At 45.1% G+C, this 18,463-nt stretch overlaps 1 protein-coding gene across 6 annotated transcripts in view; it reads right to left on the bottom strand.

Annotated features, from left to right (window-relative positions):
- The window catches only part of LOC119972633 (putative leucine-rich repeat-containing protein DDB_G0290503), a 590,251-nt gene that overhangs the window by 273,455 nt on the left and 298,333 nt on the right, over positions 1-18,463 (bottom strand). For all 6 annotated transcript variants that reach the window (XM_038809653.1, XM_038809656.1, XM_038809657.1 and 3 more), the window contains 3 exons: positions 9,591-9,758; positions 2,198-2,440; positions 529-759 (listed from right to left, as the gene is read on the bottom strand). In XM_038809653.1, coding sequence (XP_038665581.1) covers positions 529-759; positions 2,198-2,440; positions 9,591-9,758 — 642 coding nt within the window. The remainder of the gene's footprint in view (positions 1-528; positions 760-2,197; positions 2,441-9,590; positions 9,759-18,463) is intronic.

The raw sequence follows: 18,463 nt of genomic DNA, 5'->3' as shown, positions 1-18,463 counted from the left end.
TGAGAGAGCCATTAACGATGGCTGAAATGGAATTGATATGATGTGAACTGCGTAGCCGTAAGAGATGGCAAGATCATTGAGGTGCTTATATGGATCAGAGAGCTAACATGCAGCGAGAGGTAAGGGAGGATAGGAAGGTAGTGAATTCAGAAGAGTGAGATCATGAATTTCAATTGACGTTAAAATCATTGAGGATAAGAAGTCACTGAGTGCAGTGGTTGAAGGGGCGGGGGGAGGGGGAGGGTGGGGGGGACGACGACGACACAATAAGGATACCTCAGTGAGAAAATGTAAATTAATATTTCAGGCTGGGAGAGTTTTACAACTGAACAATTAAAGAGTCCATCTGATTCACCCTTCAGAATGGGAATGAGAAAGGGTTCTATCACGGACAAGTAATTTGCTGTGTAGACCACTGTCCAGATGCATGTTTCTTTGATTGAAATATTGTATGTTTAAACATATAATTAATGTGATTAGTAATGCAATCAAGCAACAAAACTGAATTACTGATGAAAGATAACATACCTGATTATTCAAATACGTTGATTCTTCTTCAAAACTTCGCACAAGTTTCTCTAGCTCTTGTATTCTATCTGTGTTTGTTTGATATTTCTGCTTGTACAGATCTGCAGTAGCTTCAGAGGCTTTTCCCTGAATGTGGCTTTCTGTAATTTTATCCTTCAGAAGATCAATCTGTTCTCTTAAGTGCAAATTCTCACCATTCTGTTTTTTGATGGTGCCTTCATGTTGCTCAACCTATAGAAACAAACAGTTGGCTTTGATAGAAGGCAATCCCATTTCTCATTGGCTTTGGGTGGAGCTGTTTAGCTTTCCAGAAAAATATTATACTAATGGGATAATTTGAAAACTTTAATTTTATCCTCGAAAAATCATTTGTGTAAAGACCACATTAAAACATTCAGATTGGTCTGGGCAGAAGTCAGAGGTGAAACACTGATACATTTACAATGAGATTTGATGCTGGTTTTAGTCATTGACAGCTTTCAATAGATGCATTTACTATTTGTTTAACCAGAACAATCACAGCAAATTTTATAGATGATGGCCGGGATTGTCCCCTACCCGGCGGGGCGGGGGGTCCCGGCGTCGGGCCTCCCCAAAGGTGCGGAATTCTCTGCACCTTTAGGGGCTAGGCCCGCGCCAGAGTGGCTCCTGCACCGCCGACCAGCGGCAACGGCCTTTGGCACCACGCAGACCGGCGTCAGGGCTGGCCGAAAGGCCTTCGCCGGTCGGCGTGAGTCCGCGCATGTGCTGGAGCGTCAGCGGCCGCTGATGTCACCCCGGCGCCTGCGCGATGGAGGGGGTCTCTTCCGCCTCCGCCATGGTGGAGGTTCTGGCAGCGGCGGAAGAAAAAGAGTGCCCCCACAGCACTGGCCCGCCCGCCGATTGGTGGGCCCCGATCGCGGGCCAGGCCACCGTGGGGGCACCCCCCGGGGTCAGATCGCCCCGCGCTCCACCAGGACCCCGGGGCCCGCTCGTGACGCGTGCTCCTGCCGGCACCAGAGGTGGTTTAAACTCGTCTGCGGGAGAGGCCTGACAGCGGCGGGACTTCAGCCCATCACGGGCCGGAGAATCGCCGCGGGGGGCCCGCCGACTGGTGCGATTCCCGCCCCCGCCGATTCCCAGGTGACGGAGAATTCCGGCCACGGCGGGGGCGGGATTTACGCTGGCCCCGGGTGATTCCCCGACCCTGCGGGGGGGGGGGGGGGGGTCGGAGAATTCTGCCCGATATTCCTCAGGAAAAACATTACTTGAACAAATATACAGTTATGCACCATATTTCTACACATAGTAATTGTCATGCAGAAATGTTTTATTATCAAATGGAAAAATATCATCAGGCAAAATTTTTATTTGGAGTAATTCCACTGAAATTCTAACTTTCTTTGAAATAGCCACAATGCAGCAAAGATGTCTTTTTTAATTTCCAATTGTAGGATGCTCAAAAAGATGCCAACTGTTAAAATCCGCCAACTCTTACTCCCCTTTGTAAATCCGAAGTTTAAATAAGAACTTCAATTTTTTTTAAATTTCAAAATAATGATAAAGGACAATATATGGAAGCGAATATTTCGTTTTGTAGGTTGAGCCTAATCACTGTAGTAAATAAAATTGAGAAAGATTTATGGGCTGATGTTTAGTGTAATATATTCAGTGTTTCGTTAACACTTACTAGATTTGTGCTCTCGTGATGAAGTTGCTTTGCTTTTTCCAAATCTTCTTTCAGTTGTTTTATTATTGTCTTGTATTCCTGCACTCTCGCAAGAGTATCCTGCAATTCAGTTATGCTTGAATTCAACTCATTTTGCACCAAAAGGTTCTTCTGTGACCATCGTTCCAAATCAACATTGTGGGATTGCTTTGCGGCATCCAAATCATTGTGCAGGCGTGCAATATTCTTTTCACTACATTGTAGCTATAATTTTTAAGAAAAACATCTCATCAAATAGATATGCCTCTGCAACATAACATTTTACCATACATATTTTGAAAAAAGACACACATTGAAGATTTTTATTGTCACGTGAGAGTACCTTTAAGAAATGGGTGTTTAAGAAATGTACCTTTAAGAAATAAGTGTTCATCTGTGATGTCAGAGTGTGGCTGGAGCATTTTAGGCTGTTTGCTGCAGGGTGTGTTTTAGTTTTGTTTTCCGTGTTGGAGCTGAAGCCAGACAAAGCAGGGGTACTATTGATCTCTCTGCCATGAAAAGACTATCTCTTGATCATTTGGTGAATTCGGAATTATAAATGTTTTCAGTAGTGAATGTAAACCTGATGTATTTCTGTTAAAAGGTGATTATTTTGTCTTCTGGATGTTGTTTGGGAAGTTATTAAGGATTACTTAGTGTTGTATTCTTTGGGGGTTTATGTTTTAAAAAGGTTAACTTGAGTTCATAGAATAAACATTGTTTTACTTTAAAAATGCCTTTCTATTTCTGCTGTACCAAACCTGTAGAGTGGGCCATGTGCTCCCCATACCATAATCTATTAAAAGATGTGGGTCAGGTAAACTCCATGATACACTTTGGCGTTCTCTAAACCCTGGCCCATAACATTATCTTGTACTCATCAGGACATTTGCAGAACACCAAATGTAGAGGGACAACAATTCTACTTCAAGATGAGAGTGCTGATTGATTAGTAAGCAGACACTGATTGGTAGAGGCATTGCCAAGGAGAACGCACCGGTTAATAAATATTGACAGTTAAGTGTCAAGCTTTGTTTAAATTCAAACCAGACAGGTAGACTCGGATTGGTCAAGGCATTGCCCTGGGGTATGCATCAAAGAATGGCTGTCACCTATTTTGCTTAGATGTAACAGGCACAATATGTGTACATGCTCTTTCTGTCTGCAAAGACCAGGGCTCTGTGTATTAAGATATGTAACTTCCAGACTACAACCTCACATTGCACTTCTTTACTATATATATGTATGTGTGTATTTGGAATGCTATTTCTAAATTTTAAAAATATATCTTGGCTGAACAAAATCCTTAAAATGGCTGAAACTATGGGCGTGATTCTCCGCAACGGCCGATGCCGGCGTGAAACCCGGAGTGTTTCACGACGGCGTCGGAGGCCGCTCCTCGCCCCCAATTCTCCCCCTCCCCGAGGGGCTAGGAGCGGCATTGTGGGGAACTCGGCCGCCGGACCTTGACGCTGGCGTCAAGGCAGCGTGCCGATAATGACGAGGCCGGTGGCGCCTTAGTGACGTCAGCCGCGCATGCGCGGTTGCCGTCTTCCCCTCCGCTGCCCCGCAAGACGTGGCGGCTTGATCTTGCGGGGCGGTGGAGGGGAAAGAGTGCGTCTCTTAGAGACGCCGGCCCGACGGGCCAGTCCCCCCCCCGAGCACGGCCGTGGTGCTCAATCCCCTCTGCGCCCCCCACAGGCCCCAAACTTACCTTTCGTGCAATGTTCACGCCGGGAGCGACCAGCTGTGGTTGCCGCCGGCGTGAACAGGTCGGGAACGTCAGGCCGCTCGACCCATATGGGCCGGAAAATCGCGGGTCGCCGTTTCCGAGCGGCGTGTCGCAAAACGCGACATGCCATTTTGGGGGGGAGGGGGGGTGGGAGAATCGCGGGGGGTGCCAGAGCAGCCCTCCCGCGATTCTCCCACCCGGCCTGGGGAGCAGAGAATCGCGCCCTATGTCTGTCTGTGAGCTCAGAACAAAAGAAGCAACTTTGCCCTTCGAGAAAACTCACACTTTGTTATCCTTGAGGAGCCACATACGGTCACCTGGGGACTACACAGTCCAACTTCAAAGGTGCTATACAAAGGCCATTTGCATTTGATAACACAGGCTTGTCAATATGAGACAGAGAGTCTTCTACGATGAAAGGCCTCTCAAGTATTCCTTTCAACTCATAATGGTTGGGACATTTAGCAGTATTTGAGCCCCTGCCGAATTCCAAACAATGGATACACATATTTTATTCAAGAGCTGGTGGTGGGATGGAGGCATTTGACTTAGGCCTCTGCCTCGTGGAACAAGTAACATTGCCTTGCTAAATTATATAGGTCAGTCTGCTTCAGTATCGGACTGGCAGGCCACATGGATGTAGTTCTATCAGGTTGGGCACCTGGGCCGTTCTAACCTGCTTCTGCTGGAAGTACTGTATCATTGTCTACAAAACTGATTCATCTCTGAATTGCCTACCTCATTTTGTGAAGTCAACACCACCGGAAAAGTGAATTTTAAAACATTGTATTTAGCCCGCCGCGTCTGTGAAGGAATTCCTCATTGGACTTTGATTCCAGGCGCTGGAACTCACGTAAATTAATATTTTTGTTCTCTGTGGTCTCTGTACTGTAACACTTTCTTTTCTCTATCCCTCTCTTTACTGTCTGAGTATGGAGGTGACGTTGTAAATCTTCCTTGCGTTTTTAGTAAGTGCAAATAAGTTAACTGGACAGCACGGTAGCTGTCCCGTTAACTTATTTGCACTTACTAAAGGTGGATAGCACTGTGGCTTCACAGCGCCAGACACCCAGGTTCGATTCCCTGCTGGGTCACTGTCTGTGCGGAGTCTGCACAGTCTCCCCGTGTGTGCGTGGGTTTCCTCCGGGTGCTCCGGTTTCCTCCCACAGTCCAAAGATGTGCAGGTTAGGTGGATTGGCCATGATAAATTGCCTTTAGTGACCATAAAGGTTAGGAGGGGTTATTGGGTTACGGGGATAGTGTGGAAGTGAGGACTTAAGTGGGTCGGTGCAGACCCAATGGGCTGAATGGCCTCCTTCTGTGTTTCTGTTGGGCTTAGAGAGGGCTATGGTGTGAAGAACAAATAAAGTTAGTCAGTGCTGAGCAACAGGAGCCCACTTCCGGAAGAAAGGACTTTCCTTTGTTTTTAGTTTTAATTGGAAGCCAGAGCAGTTGAAGCCAGGTCACTGAGGAGTGAATGGCTTTCAACTCTGCCTGGAGAAGCTGGACAGGACAAGGCAGTTGCAAAGATGCAGGCTTCCTAAGAAACAAGATACAGTCCAGGTAATCAGGGAATTGCGACAGACTATCAAGTTAAGTGAACAGAAACCAAGGTATTGTTTAGAAGAATTCGAGGAAGGGTAAGCAAAGTGTTCTGAGTTAAAGAGACACACACAGTAATTAGATTTAAAGTGAGACAGCAAACTTCAAAGACAAAACAAACGTCTGATGTCATTTTAATACGACCTGGGAATTGAGAGTTAAAGCAATTGTGCGCAGTTTGCACAGCAGCCAAGACAAAGAAATCCGAAAGAGGTTGGTGCAAAATCGTGGACTGGAATCACTGTGTGGAGTGGAAGCTTTGTTTGAAAGTACCATTTGTAAAATCGGGACTGGACTTCAGAATGCTAAGGGAAAGCATTATTATCAGAGAAGAATTAAGTGTGTTTTTGGGAGTAGAGTTGGGAGCTCGCATGTGACAATTGTCTGAGGGATTCTGAGGAGAAAACTAGACAGTAACAAGTTGTGCATTTGACCATGGTCATCTTGTGTCCTTAAAAGGGATATTTTGTGTTAATAAGATCATTATAACTAAAGATATACTTTGTAATCCATGTTAAATTTTAAAATCTGTGTGCATTTGTTAAGATAAGGGGGAGTAAAGGAGTATGATATAATAATCCAACTTCTCATGTTTAACAAATGTTTTTTTTGTTCTTAAAACTAATAAAAGTTCCGGTCTTTTGAGCCAGGATTCATTCTGGCATCTTCCCGTCCAGTTATAACATCAACTGGGATTGTGATAACAAATGGTGAGAGAAGAAATTAGTGCTGTGTAAATTGAATCCCCCTCTTGTCCCGTGCACACATCTAGATGTGTCACACTTGTTACAATACTCTGGTCGCGTGCAAGGTCGGTTCCAGCCCTACAGACCCCAGAGTCCCAGCGTAAGTAAATTAAGCAAAAATGTATTTATTTATTTTTTAAAATTAGAGTATCCAATTATTTTTTCCAATTAAGGAGCAATTTACTGTGGCCAATCCACCTAGCCTGTACATCTTTGGGTTGTGGGGGTGAAACCCACAAAGACACGGGGAGAATATGCAAACCCCACACGGACAGTGACCCAGGGCCGGGATTCGAACCCGAGTCCGCAGCGCCATAGGCAGCAATGCTAACCACTGTGCCACTGTGCTGCCCTAATTCAGCAAAAACTTGTGTATCTTCCTGAGATGTTTAACCCTTGGCTGCACCAGTAAGTTACAGGCACCAGATTTATAAGTACAACATTTTTAAAAACTGTTTATTTATAAGAGTAAAAGATGAACATATAATGGAAATAATGGAACAATGGTCTACTATTCCCAAAACCCCGTCTCCCCCTCCACCCACACGCACATGACAAACATACATGGGGGTAGGGAAAGGATTAAAAATAACAGGGAATCAAAGGGTATGAGAGATTTGAGGATCATGGCTGCTGAGACTGAGGTCGTTGTAGGCGGTGATCTTTTCAGAATGTTACAAACCATCGGATGAGTTCAGATCTGTTAAGGACTACCATCCACTAGAACTCCCAGACTGTAGGTTGTCTTCTGGGGACTCACCTTCACATAGGAGATTCAGGTATGTGCAATTATATCATGCGACCACCAGATGGACACTCAGTCTCTTTGAGATATTACTGGATTTTTCTACCTGGGAATTTACAGCAGATTTTATATCCATTCTGACTTTCAACTGCTTGTCTGATCTCCGTGCAGAGATTCTGGCTGTATCATGAAGAGAGTTCTCAGACTGGGCTTTTCCCAGCCATTCAGTCAGAGGATTAAACAGATAGAGACCTAGTGGGAGAACCTGCTCACAGCCTTTCAAACCAGTAGTTCCCTTCATAGGTCTGGCTGCTGCCTGCTCTCTTTTAAATAGTAGTGCCTTTCACAGGTCTGGCTGGGAGCCTCTTAAATCGTCTGGTAGGGGGAAATCTTAGAGGGATTGCCTTAAAGCTGCTTTAGGCTTGGATCTTTCACAGAACTGACAAAATGGAGCTTGCTTCTCCTGTTCCAGAAGTTTCTGAAAAGATCCACCAAACCCGAATGTGAATTTATCTAAGGCCCAGATTTCAAACAAGCTGCTTGCATAGTCCTCAACATAACATCACGGGCTACGCCACTGAATCAGAGGAGATCTTTCGGAGTCAGTCCACATAAGAGCTTGTAGCCTGGGGGGAGGGGAGTGTACAGTTCAAAACCAAAAGTCTGTGATTTTATAACCAGCCAGCAGGACATGGATTAAACGAGAAACATGAAACAGACCAGGATTTAGCAAGTTCCTTACACACTGAGCCAACTGACAATCCTAAATTGGTTGTCAGCGCAATGTTTAGCACACTCAGGATTGTTAAGCAAATGTTGTCCAATTGTTGAATACTCGCCCCTCTGGCTGTTCATAAGTGGCAAGGTACTAACCGCTCCCAACCACCCCATGCTTGCAAAACTCAAAACACAGTGTCCAACATTAGGTGTAATTTTGGGACTGGACAACATTTGCTAAACAATCATGAGTGTGATGAGGATTACGCTGACAACCAATTAAGGATCATCAGCCTGCTTGCAGTGTGACACACCTTTGCTTTTTAGAATCTACATACATTAATACACAAAGCCCTGTTCTTTTCAGGCAGAAAGAATATTGCGTTTGTTTCAACTGAACAAAATAGTTGACAGCCATTCTCTATTTCATTCCCCAGGACAATGCCTTGACCAGAGTCATCCTGCGTGGTTTGAATTTAAACAAAGTTTCACCGTTAGCAGTCAGTCATCAGTTCAATGTGCATTCTCCATTGCAACACCTCTACCAATCACAGTCCATTTGCCAACTAAACACGATCTTCTCATGAAGTATCAATTGTTGTTCCCTTTACATTTGATATTCTTGTGAATGTCCTGATGAGCACACTACAGAAAGCTTTGAAGCATCTCTTTTTTCAGTGGTACTGAAGTGCTGTATTAACAAACAAAAATTTATATTTCATTTCACTCAAAATTATTTAAAAGTTTATTTTAGCATCGTGGTTAGAAAGGGGAATATCAATTCCCCAAGTGCCAGGGATCGCTGCTAATGATGCATGTGCAAGTCTGAATCAAGTTTGATTACCATGGGCTGAGTTTTCCATTAGGGAAGGGTCTGGACCCCAATGTCTTGATCATATGCAAGTCCCCAGGCTGCCCTGCAGCAACTTTACGTGAAGTAGTCTCCTAAATGGCCATTTTCGCATTAACAATCCAACTAAGGAACATAGGCAGACAAGAGAAAGGGTGGCTCAACAGAAGGGTACGTTGCAATATTAGGATGGTAGGCCCACTGGGAGAGGTTAAAATGAAGGTGCTCATGAAGGCCTACCTCTTCAGTAGTGAAAAAGAGGACAAAGTACAGGGAGAGGCCTCAAGATGGAGGGTTAGCCACTCGTGTGGCTGATCTTGAATCACTGTGAACATTGCAGTCCCCTGACACTGAGAATTATTTGAATGACCCATGGTCTACTCAGTTTCTGGACAGAAGCCAGCTCTGCAGTATTACCAGGCTTCTGGCAGAACAAGAAGCCGGTACAATGCCAGGAAATTTGCAGCACTGGGGGATATTGGTCCTTCATTTGGGCATTAATTAGCTTTATTGTCTGCTCGACTCCATAGAACATCGCTAATTGCAACGGCAGCTCACACCCGGGAAATTGCCAGGAGCCAGGACAGTGTTACGAAGCTGTCCAACAAGATTTCCAGGTGCTTTCCTGGCATCCACTGCCTCTAAATCTGTCAGCAGGAACCTTGAAAATCAAGCCTCTTTTCCCTGCGTTGAATAGCCAGCCAATGTCAATTATTGAGTTTCACAACTGTATAAAGGCCATATAGGGGGGCTACTGCAGGGTGAATGGTTCTCTGTGGAACAGGATAGCAGCAAACAATGGCCTAGTAGAGGGAACTAAGTAGTCATTATGTTAATGGAGAAAATAGATAGAATATTTTAAAATCATTTTCAAATTATTTTGCACAGTCTTCAATATTATAAAGTATCTTTTGACTGACTGTCTAAAGTACTACTTACATTCAGTAATATATGTGCAAAAGTTTACTTTGCCTTCTACCAACCTCTTCCAATAGCAATTCCCGTTCATGTGCAAATTCTTGAATGGACTTTTCAGATTGGCGCAACTGATCTCCTTGTGCATTGCCAATGGTCCTTTGTTTGCAAATTTCATTCTGCAGATCCCTCAATTTGTCATTAAGTCTGTTAATCTCAGCTTCCTGAACACCAAGCTGTTTATTAAAAAGCAAATCATTTATGCAATGTACATTGCACAACATTATTGTTTTTTGTCAGCTAGGTGTAGGTTTGTATAAGAGCCCATCACGACTTAAATCTCCAAACCACACTGCTGATAAATCCACAAAAATGTAAATTATCAATTTGACTCATATGAAGTATCTATACATAGATTTTACGTGGAATTTACAGTGCAGAAGGTCGCCATTCAGCCCATTGAGACTGCACTGGCCCTTGGAAAGAGCACCCTACTTAAGCCCACACCTCCACCCTATCCCCGTAACCCAGTAACCCCACCCAACATTTTTGGGCGCGAAGGGCAATTTTAGCATGGTCAATCCACCTAATCTTCAGATCTTTGGACTGTGGAAGGAAACCGGAGCACCCGGAGGAAACCCGCGCAGACATGGGGAGAACGTGCAGACTCCGCAGTGACCCAGTCGGGAATGAAACCTGGAACCCTGGAGCTGTGAAACAACAGTGCTACCCATTGTGCTACCGTTCCGCCAACATATCGAGACACATCACTTACGTAAGATCAGAAAATTTAGGTTGTAAAGATTTAGCTCTCCAAAAAGTGTGCAAAGAGGTACTAGTGGAATATATTAAGTTAAAATCTTAATACAGTCCAGTGCAGGTCATGGCAAACAGCTGCTAGTTAGCCAGCAGGGCTATTCTACCACTGCGTCACAAGCTGCAGAGCTATTTGAAGTTGAATGGGAAGAGTTGCAACTCCAGAATATGTCAGTTTCTGCACCCCCAATTAATGAGTCAATCACTTTCAGGGGCTTGGCTGGGTTCCATCCAAAAAAATCTGTTATTGGTCTGAGCCATTATCAGTCACCATACTCTCATAAAAAATGGGAACTCCCCCATCCTCCTTCCACAATTAGCCTAGCAATTATCAATGTGCAGATATAATGGGCGGGATTTTCGACCACTTCCGTGGCGTGTCGTGCAGCAGTGGATGGCAGCTCTCCAATGGCTGGTGGCAGGATCTACTGGTTCCGCCGTTTTCAATATGGTTTCCCATTGAATGCACCTCTCATCACCGTGAAGCCCGTGGCAGGGGTGCAGCATCGGCAGAACCATAAGACCCGGTCAGTATGAATGACCAGAAAATCCCATCTAGCTACTGAAATGAAAATTTTATAAAACATCAATGGTAAGTGTGACTGTCCTTCTTTATTATTAATGCTATTGCTCTACTGGAAATAGAAACACAAATTAAGGCACAGCTGAACCTTGCTAGATATTTCTTAAATAGGTGCTTCTTTTGAAAGACATTCAGGGATAGGTTTTGAACAGAAATGAACATGAACAGCAGGTTATTTCTAAAATGGGCAACCAATTCACAACTCATTTTACTCCTCAATGGCAGTACAAACTGCTACTCCTCATTTTCTACATACAACATTCTCTGTCAGCCTACCCTTTCTAATCTAAAGGTTGTTTTTTTTAAACTTTTCACTTCAGTGTGCTTGTTTGTTGCTTTGGGTCTCAGTTCTCTCATATCCAAGGTTCCTTAGGTATGGCTTGACCGAGTTCGCGGGCAATGTAGGGAAAAGATCAGGACATAAATTTCTGAAATTTGTATAATGTAGATTAAGTGAAAGGCCATCCATCCAAGTTGACAGATTTTTCTATTTGTTTTATATTCTTTAAAAAATGATGGTGATGAATCGTTTAAAATGCTGTGAACATGCCTATTCCTTTTTGTAACCTTTGGGCGCGATTTAGCGACCTTGTTGCATCCGGCTTAGTCTTGCGAGATTTGCGACACTCGAAATGCCTCGCGAGATTTACCAAATTCTCACAAGATATTGCGATCTGGATCCCGCCCTCACTGGACGTGATCCAAATCCGCATATTTAAATGTTCCATTAGGTTAATTTAAATATGCATTTACGGGATTCTCCTGGCGCCCGGGATCTAGCGTTCACGCCTCGGTGACCTCGCCAGGGCACCATTTAGTAATGGTTTCCACAAACATGGGCCAGTCATTATGGCACTTGGGGGGTCTCCCAGGCTATTAGAGACCTGTGTCTCTAAAATGGCATCTTGATCTGCGAGGAGCATTTCCTGCTGGGTTTACCAACAGGAAATGATGCAAGTGCGGCCTCGGCAGAAAGAACCTCCCCAAGGCCAAAGGAAATGGCAAAGTGCCATTTAATTGCGGGGTGTTTCTTGGCACAGCAGCTGCAGAGTAACACCCGACTAAACACTCCGTAAACCAGACATAGATATTTTCCACTGAATCGCGCCCTTTATGTTTTAAACCACCCACACATGCAGTTTGTTTCACATGTTGATCATCCTTGCTCTAATAACAGTTTCACTACATTGCCTATTCATTTTAGCTTGTTTTCCTCGAACCTCTGCTTTCTGCCGTTTCCCAATCAGACGTTATCAAATATATTGATTATTTGAGGACCAGAACTTACATAGTTTTTTTATACTCGAGTTGTTTATATTTTCTTTATTGGTACCTTTGTTGGACTGTACTTGTTCAGAAAAATATATTTGATAATACAATACTTATTAGAAATTTACTTAGGGAAGAATTTTCACCATCTTCTGGGGTGTAAAACACTCAGCTTGACTGCACTTCCATATGATGAAATGTCGACAAATGCAACTGCACTACATAGCTCAGCTAGTTATACAAATTTTAAATCTGATCAAATGTTGAAGAAAAGAATGCTAGACATTTTATTAAGCTGACAAACACTTATTCTTCCCTGAAATATTAAATAATACAAAGAAAACAATGTTGGTGTATTTAAATTACATGGTGTTATATTTATGTTAATAATTCACATGAAATATATGGTTGTCACATTAGTTCAGATCTCAGTTAGGTTTGGAAGATAAATGTCACTCTGTAAACAATTGTACAAGTCACTGGCAATGACTTTTACTGTAAGATAATATTCTTCCATTTCCCTGTAGCAAAACATGTACAAAACCTGAATAGTTCATTATGCTTCATCTGTTATGTAAGTATTATAACCAGATGACCACAGCTTCAAATGGACATAGGTAGCATTTTAATTAGTTATCTTGTAGTTGGTACCAAAACGTTATACGCTATGAAATTATTTTGGAGTTTATGGACCGTTCTTACCACTAAAATATAGCCATTTTTTTAACAGTGGAAAAATAAATAATGAATTTCTCAATGGTTTCTGTTCACGCGAATTGCGCCATGCTGCCCCAACGCTGGCTGGGACATGATTCTCTGCAGAGCGGAGAATCGGCGCCATTGGGGCCGGCGTGGTCGGCACAGCCCCCCCCCCCCCGCGATTCTCTGGCCCACATGGGCCAAGCGGCCGTTAAAAAAGAAACGAGTCCCACCGGCGCCGTTCGAACCTGCTCTGCGCCGGCGGGACCTCAGCGTTGAAGGGTCGGGTGGCGGCCTGTGGGGGGGGGAAGGGAGTCCGACCCCGGGTGGGGGGGCCTCCGATATGGCCTAGCCCACAACCGGGGCCCACCAATTGGCGGGCCGGCCTCTCTAGCTGGGGGCCTCCTTTCCTACGCACCGGCCCCTGTTGCCTTGCACCATGTTGCGTTGGGGCCGGCGGGTTGAAGGAGGCCACTGCACATGCGCGAGTTGGCGCCGGCGCCACTGCGCATGTGCGGATCCCGCGGCGCACAGTTCGCGCCGGGATCCGCAACTCGAGCGGCATGAACCACTCCAGTGCCGTGCTGGCCGCCTGTAGGGGCCAGAATTAGTCCTGGAAGTGGTCCGTTCACGCCGTCGTAAAACGCGAGGGCGTTTATGACGGCGTGGATACTCTGCCACAGGATGAGAGATCCCCGCCCCTGATGTGCTCCAGAATTGGGCTAACTTGTTCACAAAATCCATTTAGTTCTGCAAAGTTCTGGGACCTAATTCGTTTCACACACATCTCTTGGAATTGATGTAAAACACTCGATGAAATGCCCAAACTTCCATGAATTGATGCAAAAATACACCATATATTGGGCTTGCAACCATGATACAAAAAGCCAAATATTTTGAAAGAGAGCATCCATAGTCAAACATCCAACAATGCTCTAAAGGAAAGTAAAACAAATGTTAGAATAAAAGAACATCCATTTATATAATCCCTTTCACATTTGCAGGCCATTAAAAGCACTTAAAAGTTAATTAATTATTTTTTAATTGTAGCCGCTATTATTAGAATCATAGTGCAGAAGGAGGCCATTCAGCCCATCGAGTCTGCATCAGCTCTTTGAAAGAGCACCCTTTATTTTAGCCCACACCTCCACCCTTTCCTTGTAACCCCACATAACCTTTTGAACACTAAGGGGAAATTTAGCCTGGCCAATCTACCTAACCTGTACACCTTTGGACTGTGAGAGGAAACCAGAGCACCCGGAGGAAACCCACGCAGACACAAGGAGAAAGTACAAACTCTACACAGACAGTCACCCGAGGCTGGAATTGAACCCGGGTCCCTGGAGCTGTGAGGCAGCAGTGCCAACCACTGTGCCACACTGCCGCCCCTTATTATTGTCAGGAAAACAAAGATAGTTTCCAAGGATTTATTTTTGTATGGGTAAGTATTAAAAACGAAGGGGAGTGGGGATTCTCTGCCATCCCCTGCCAGTAGTGGAGTTCCAGATGCGGCAGAACATTTTGTGTCAGGGAAAAAAACTGGTTAGGGTTAGGTATGATTGACAGCTCGTCACCACAACATAAGCAGTTCAGTGTTTTCTGTTGAGAAAAAGAGGAAGTGAAAGTACTTAACTCCTCGATGTTTATAAACATCGTGGTTGAGTTCAAAGCATGATATTTGAGATACATTCAAACATGAAGGGAAATGAAAATAAACAATCCAGACATCTGGCTGTCTAGAAGTGATTAGCCTGACAAGTGTGGCCTTCTAAAAGCTATTTCTCTTTGAAAGTGAATAGAAGCCTTGCAGATCAAAGGATCTGAGGCCATTTAAAGCTTTTGACTTTCTAACAGCTGCTGTTTTACTGACACCTACCTGAGGCTAAGACACCAGAAAGATACTTGATGTGATTTTCAGTTTTGGGAGCTCTTACAAGTTTGGGAGACATTATTTGAAATAATCGTGAAACTAGGTGGCTGGATTTTGGAGTTTAAGGCAAAATAAATCCTTAAGGAGGAGGTGTAAAACCTGAAAGTGAAACTTTGATAGGAGCAGTTCAGAGAAAGCATTATTTAAAAGAAGATTTGAATGTATTTCTTTAGAAATGTGGAATTTAAAGTCGCTCATATGGAAGCTGGAGTTCAGTGAGACAAGATGGTTTATAGAGCAGCACTGTGGCACAGTGGTTAGCATTGCTGCCTCACAGCGCCGGGGACCTGGGTTCAATTCCAGCCTCGGGTGACTGTCTGTATGGAGTTTGCACTTTCTCCTTATGTCTGCGTGGGTTTCCTCCGGGTACTCCGGTTTCCTCCCACAATCCAAAAATGTGCAGATTAGGTGGATTGGCCATGCTAAATTGCCCCTTAGGGTGAGGTTGCAGGAATAGGATGGGGATTGGGCCTAGATAGGGTTGTCTTTAAAAGGGTTGGTGCAGACTCAATGGGCCGAATGGCCTCCTTCTGCACTGTAGGGATTCTATGATTCTATTCTATGATTAAGAATCATCTAGGAGGATTTTGAGGAGAAATCCAATCACTTGAGTTCAGAGTGGAATGTGTCTGACTGCAGCCAACCTGTACGTTTAAAGTGACTGGGTGTTACTGATACCATTTTAGCCAAAGATATACTTTGTAACCCATGTTAACCTTAAAATCTGTTTATATTTGTGAAGCAAAGTGGGAGTAATGAAGTCTGGTATCATAATCAATGTTTTCATGTTTAATAAATGTTTTCTTTCTTGTTAAAACTAATTCGCGGGCCAGTGACTCTGTTCCTCCACTTTTTCCAAAAAAAGGTAAAGGTTACAGTCTTTTGAGAGTTCCATTTGAGATCTTCCTGTCCAGTTATAACACCAATTGGAATCATAATATTATGCATTGCAGTTAATTGGCATATACATGTTAATGCAACTGCAGTGAGATGAATGACCAGTTAATTTTTTTTGGAGGTCGTGGCAAAGTGACAAATGTTGGTACCTGGTGTTCTTTGAATGGTACTTGGGAAATTTTGCTTTAGATTTTACAAGCCCTCTGGGAGACAGGCTGGAAGGCAAGAAGCCTTGTAAACTAGTGGTGGATGTGGTGGGAGAGGAGCCTGACCAGAGGTGGCCAGCCAAATAAACCAATTAATAAGCTAATTATGTTATAGCATGTGCAGTAATCACCAAACCAAGCAATAGCTTCCACAGTGGCAAACTGGAGCTCCCAGAACTCTCTGCTGAATTTTGTCAGGGGGCACTCTCCAATGATGTGAGTCATTGGGCCGTACCTTCCGACAGCGGGATTTCTGCTTCAGCCAAAGTCAATAGACTTTTGAATGGCTCGCAGCATTTTCCAGTCCTACCCCCTCCATGACAGGACCATACAATTACTCCCATTGATTGGGACAGCTGCAGTTTAAGCTGATGGAGCAGCCATTATTGCCGGAGGGGTGTGTCATGATTGAGCCATTAACCCAGACCCCAGGAACTTGTTGAATGGCTTCTATGGTTTACCTGGTTGTCTCCCCACATGGTGGGAACCCATTCCCATGCCGTTAAATGTCAGGGTTCCCTGCAAGGCCCCACTTGTGCCGATTTGCTGCACAAAGGCCTTGGCCAATATATGGACAGCTCCCCTCCCTGTAAGCATTTAACGGCATGGGAATGGGCATGAGATAAGCTTATGTGGTCTGGTTGCCAGGGCTGGTTTAGCTCAGTGGGCTAGACAGCTGGTTTGTGATGCAGAACAAGGCCAGCAGCACGGGTTCAATTCCCATACCAGCTGACACGAACAAGTGCTGGAATGTGGCAACTGGTGGCTTTTCACAGTAACTTCATACCTGTGACAATAAAAGGTTATTATTATTATTAGATGAAACTCGAACAGAAATTTATTGAAATTGGGGTGAATTCTCCACCTTCCCAGCTGAGTGTTCCTCGGCAGTGCGCCCTTGCTGGCAGCGGGATTCTACATTCCTGCCATCGGCCAATGTGATTTCTCATTGTGGCCACCCCATGCCTTCGAGAAACCTGCGGGCATGCGTGTGCTGCCCGCGAAAATGGAGAATCCTGCCGTCAGAGAATTCAGCCACAAGACAGAGTTATCACACTTATACAGAGTAACTCACAATAAAGAGGCAGTAGCTTTCTGAGACACAGGGGATAAGAGAGACTGAGAGAAAGCAGAAATTGCTCTGTGGAACAAATAAGGTACTGTTGCAGGGAAGGAGGATGCTTGAGGGAGTTGGTTTCCTGTTTGAAAGAGCGAGAACAGAACCAATGGGACTTTTGCAGATTTAAGGAACAAGAGTCACTGAGGTGGCTCATACTGGTGAAATTGAGATCTGAAAGACTAAGGGCGGAATTCTCCCATCGGGAGACAAACAGCCGACGCCGGAGTGAAACCCGGCAACCAGCCGGCGTCGGAGGCCGCTCCTCGCCCCCAATTCTCCCCCCCCGGAGTTAGGGTTAGGGTAAATTCCGCGCGCCGGGCCTTGACGCTTGTGTCAAAGCGGTGCGCCGGGAATGACGCGGCCAGCGGCGCCGAAGTGACGTCAGCCGCGCATGCGCAGTTGCCGTCTTCCCCTCCACTGCCCCGCAAGGCAGGGCGGCTTGATCTTGCGGGGCGGCGGAGGGAAAAATGTGCGTCTTTTAGAGACGCCGGCCCGACGATCAGTGGGCACCGATCGCGGGCCAGACATCTGCTGAGCACGCCCGTGGTGCTCGACCCTCCCTCCGCCCCCCACAGGCCCCACACTCACCGGTCGCGTGTTGTTCACGCCGGCAGCGAATAGGTGTGGTTGGCACCGGCGTGAACCGGTCGGGTTCGGCAGGCTGCTCGGCCCATCCGGGCCGGAGAATCGCCGGTCGGCGTGAGAAACGGCGAGCAGCAATTCTCCGAGCGGCCTGTCGCAAAACGCGACCCGCCATTTTGGGGGGGTGGGAGAATCGCGGAGGGTGCCAGGGCGCCGTTGCGTGATTCGCCCGGCCCTCCCGTGATTCTTCCCCCCGGCGTGGGGTGCGGAGAATCGCGCCGTAAGATTGGGCGGAATGACTTTCAAAGTACACTGAGCATTTTGACCTAGCAAGGCAGTGAGAAATGAGCCTGCTCAGAACTGGGAGGAATTTTGGACTTGACACATCTGCCAGAAGTGTCTGCACAGACAAAGGTATAGTAAGATGTATCTTGATTATATTAGTTAGCTAATACAAAAAGATAATTTTCTTTAGTTTGATGTTTTTAATTGCCTGTTGATTAATGTTTTATCTTTGTTGATTTTAATTTCTTTGTTACAGTAAAAGTCTTAAAACAACTGGGAAATTCATCTCTTTTTAGAAGTTGTCTGTCTCGGGGCGGCACGTGGCACAATGGTTAGCATTGCTGCTTACGGCGCTGAGGACCCGGGTTCAAATCCCGGCCCTGGGTCACTGTCCGTGTCGAGTTTGCACATTCTCCCCGTGTCTGCGTGGGTTTCACCCCCACAACCCAAAGGTGTGCAGGTTAGGTGGATTGGCCATACTAAATTGACCCTTAATTGGAAAAGAAATAATTGGGCACTCTAAATTTTTTAAAATGAAGTTGTCAGTCTCTATA

Source organism: Scyliorhinus canicula, chromosome 10 (assembly GCF_902713615.1).
Source record: "Scyliorhinus canicula chromosome 10, sScyCan1.1, whole genome shotgun sequence".
In the NCBI taxonomy this organism is placed as follows: domain Eukaryota; kingdom Metazoa; phylum Chordata; class Chondrichthyes; order Carcharhiniformes; family Scyliorhinidae; genus Scyliorhinus; species Scyliorhinus canicula.
This window is presented reverse-complemented; position numbering and strand designations above follow the sequence as displayed.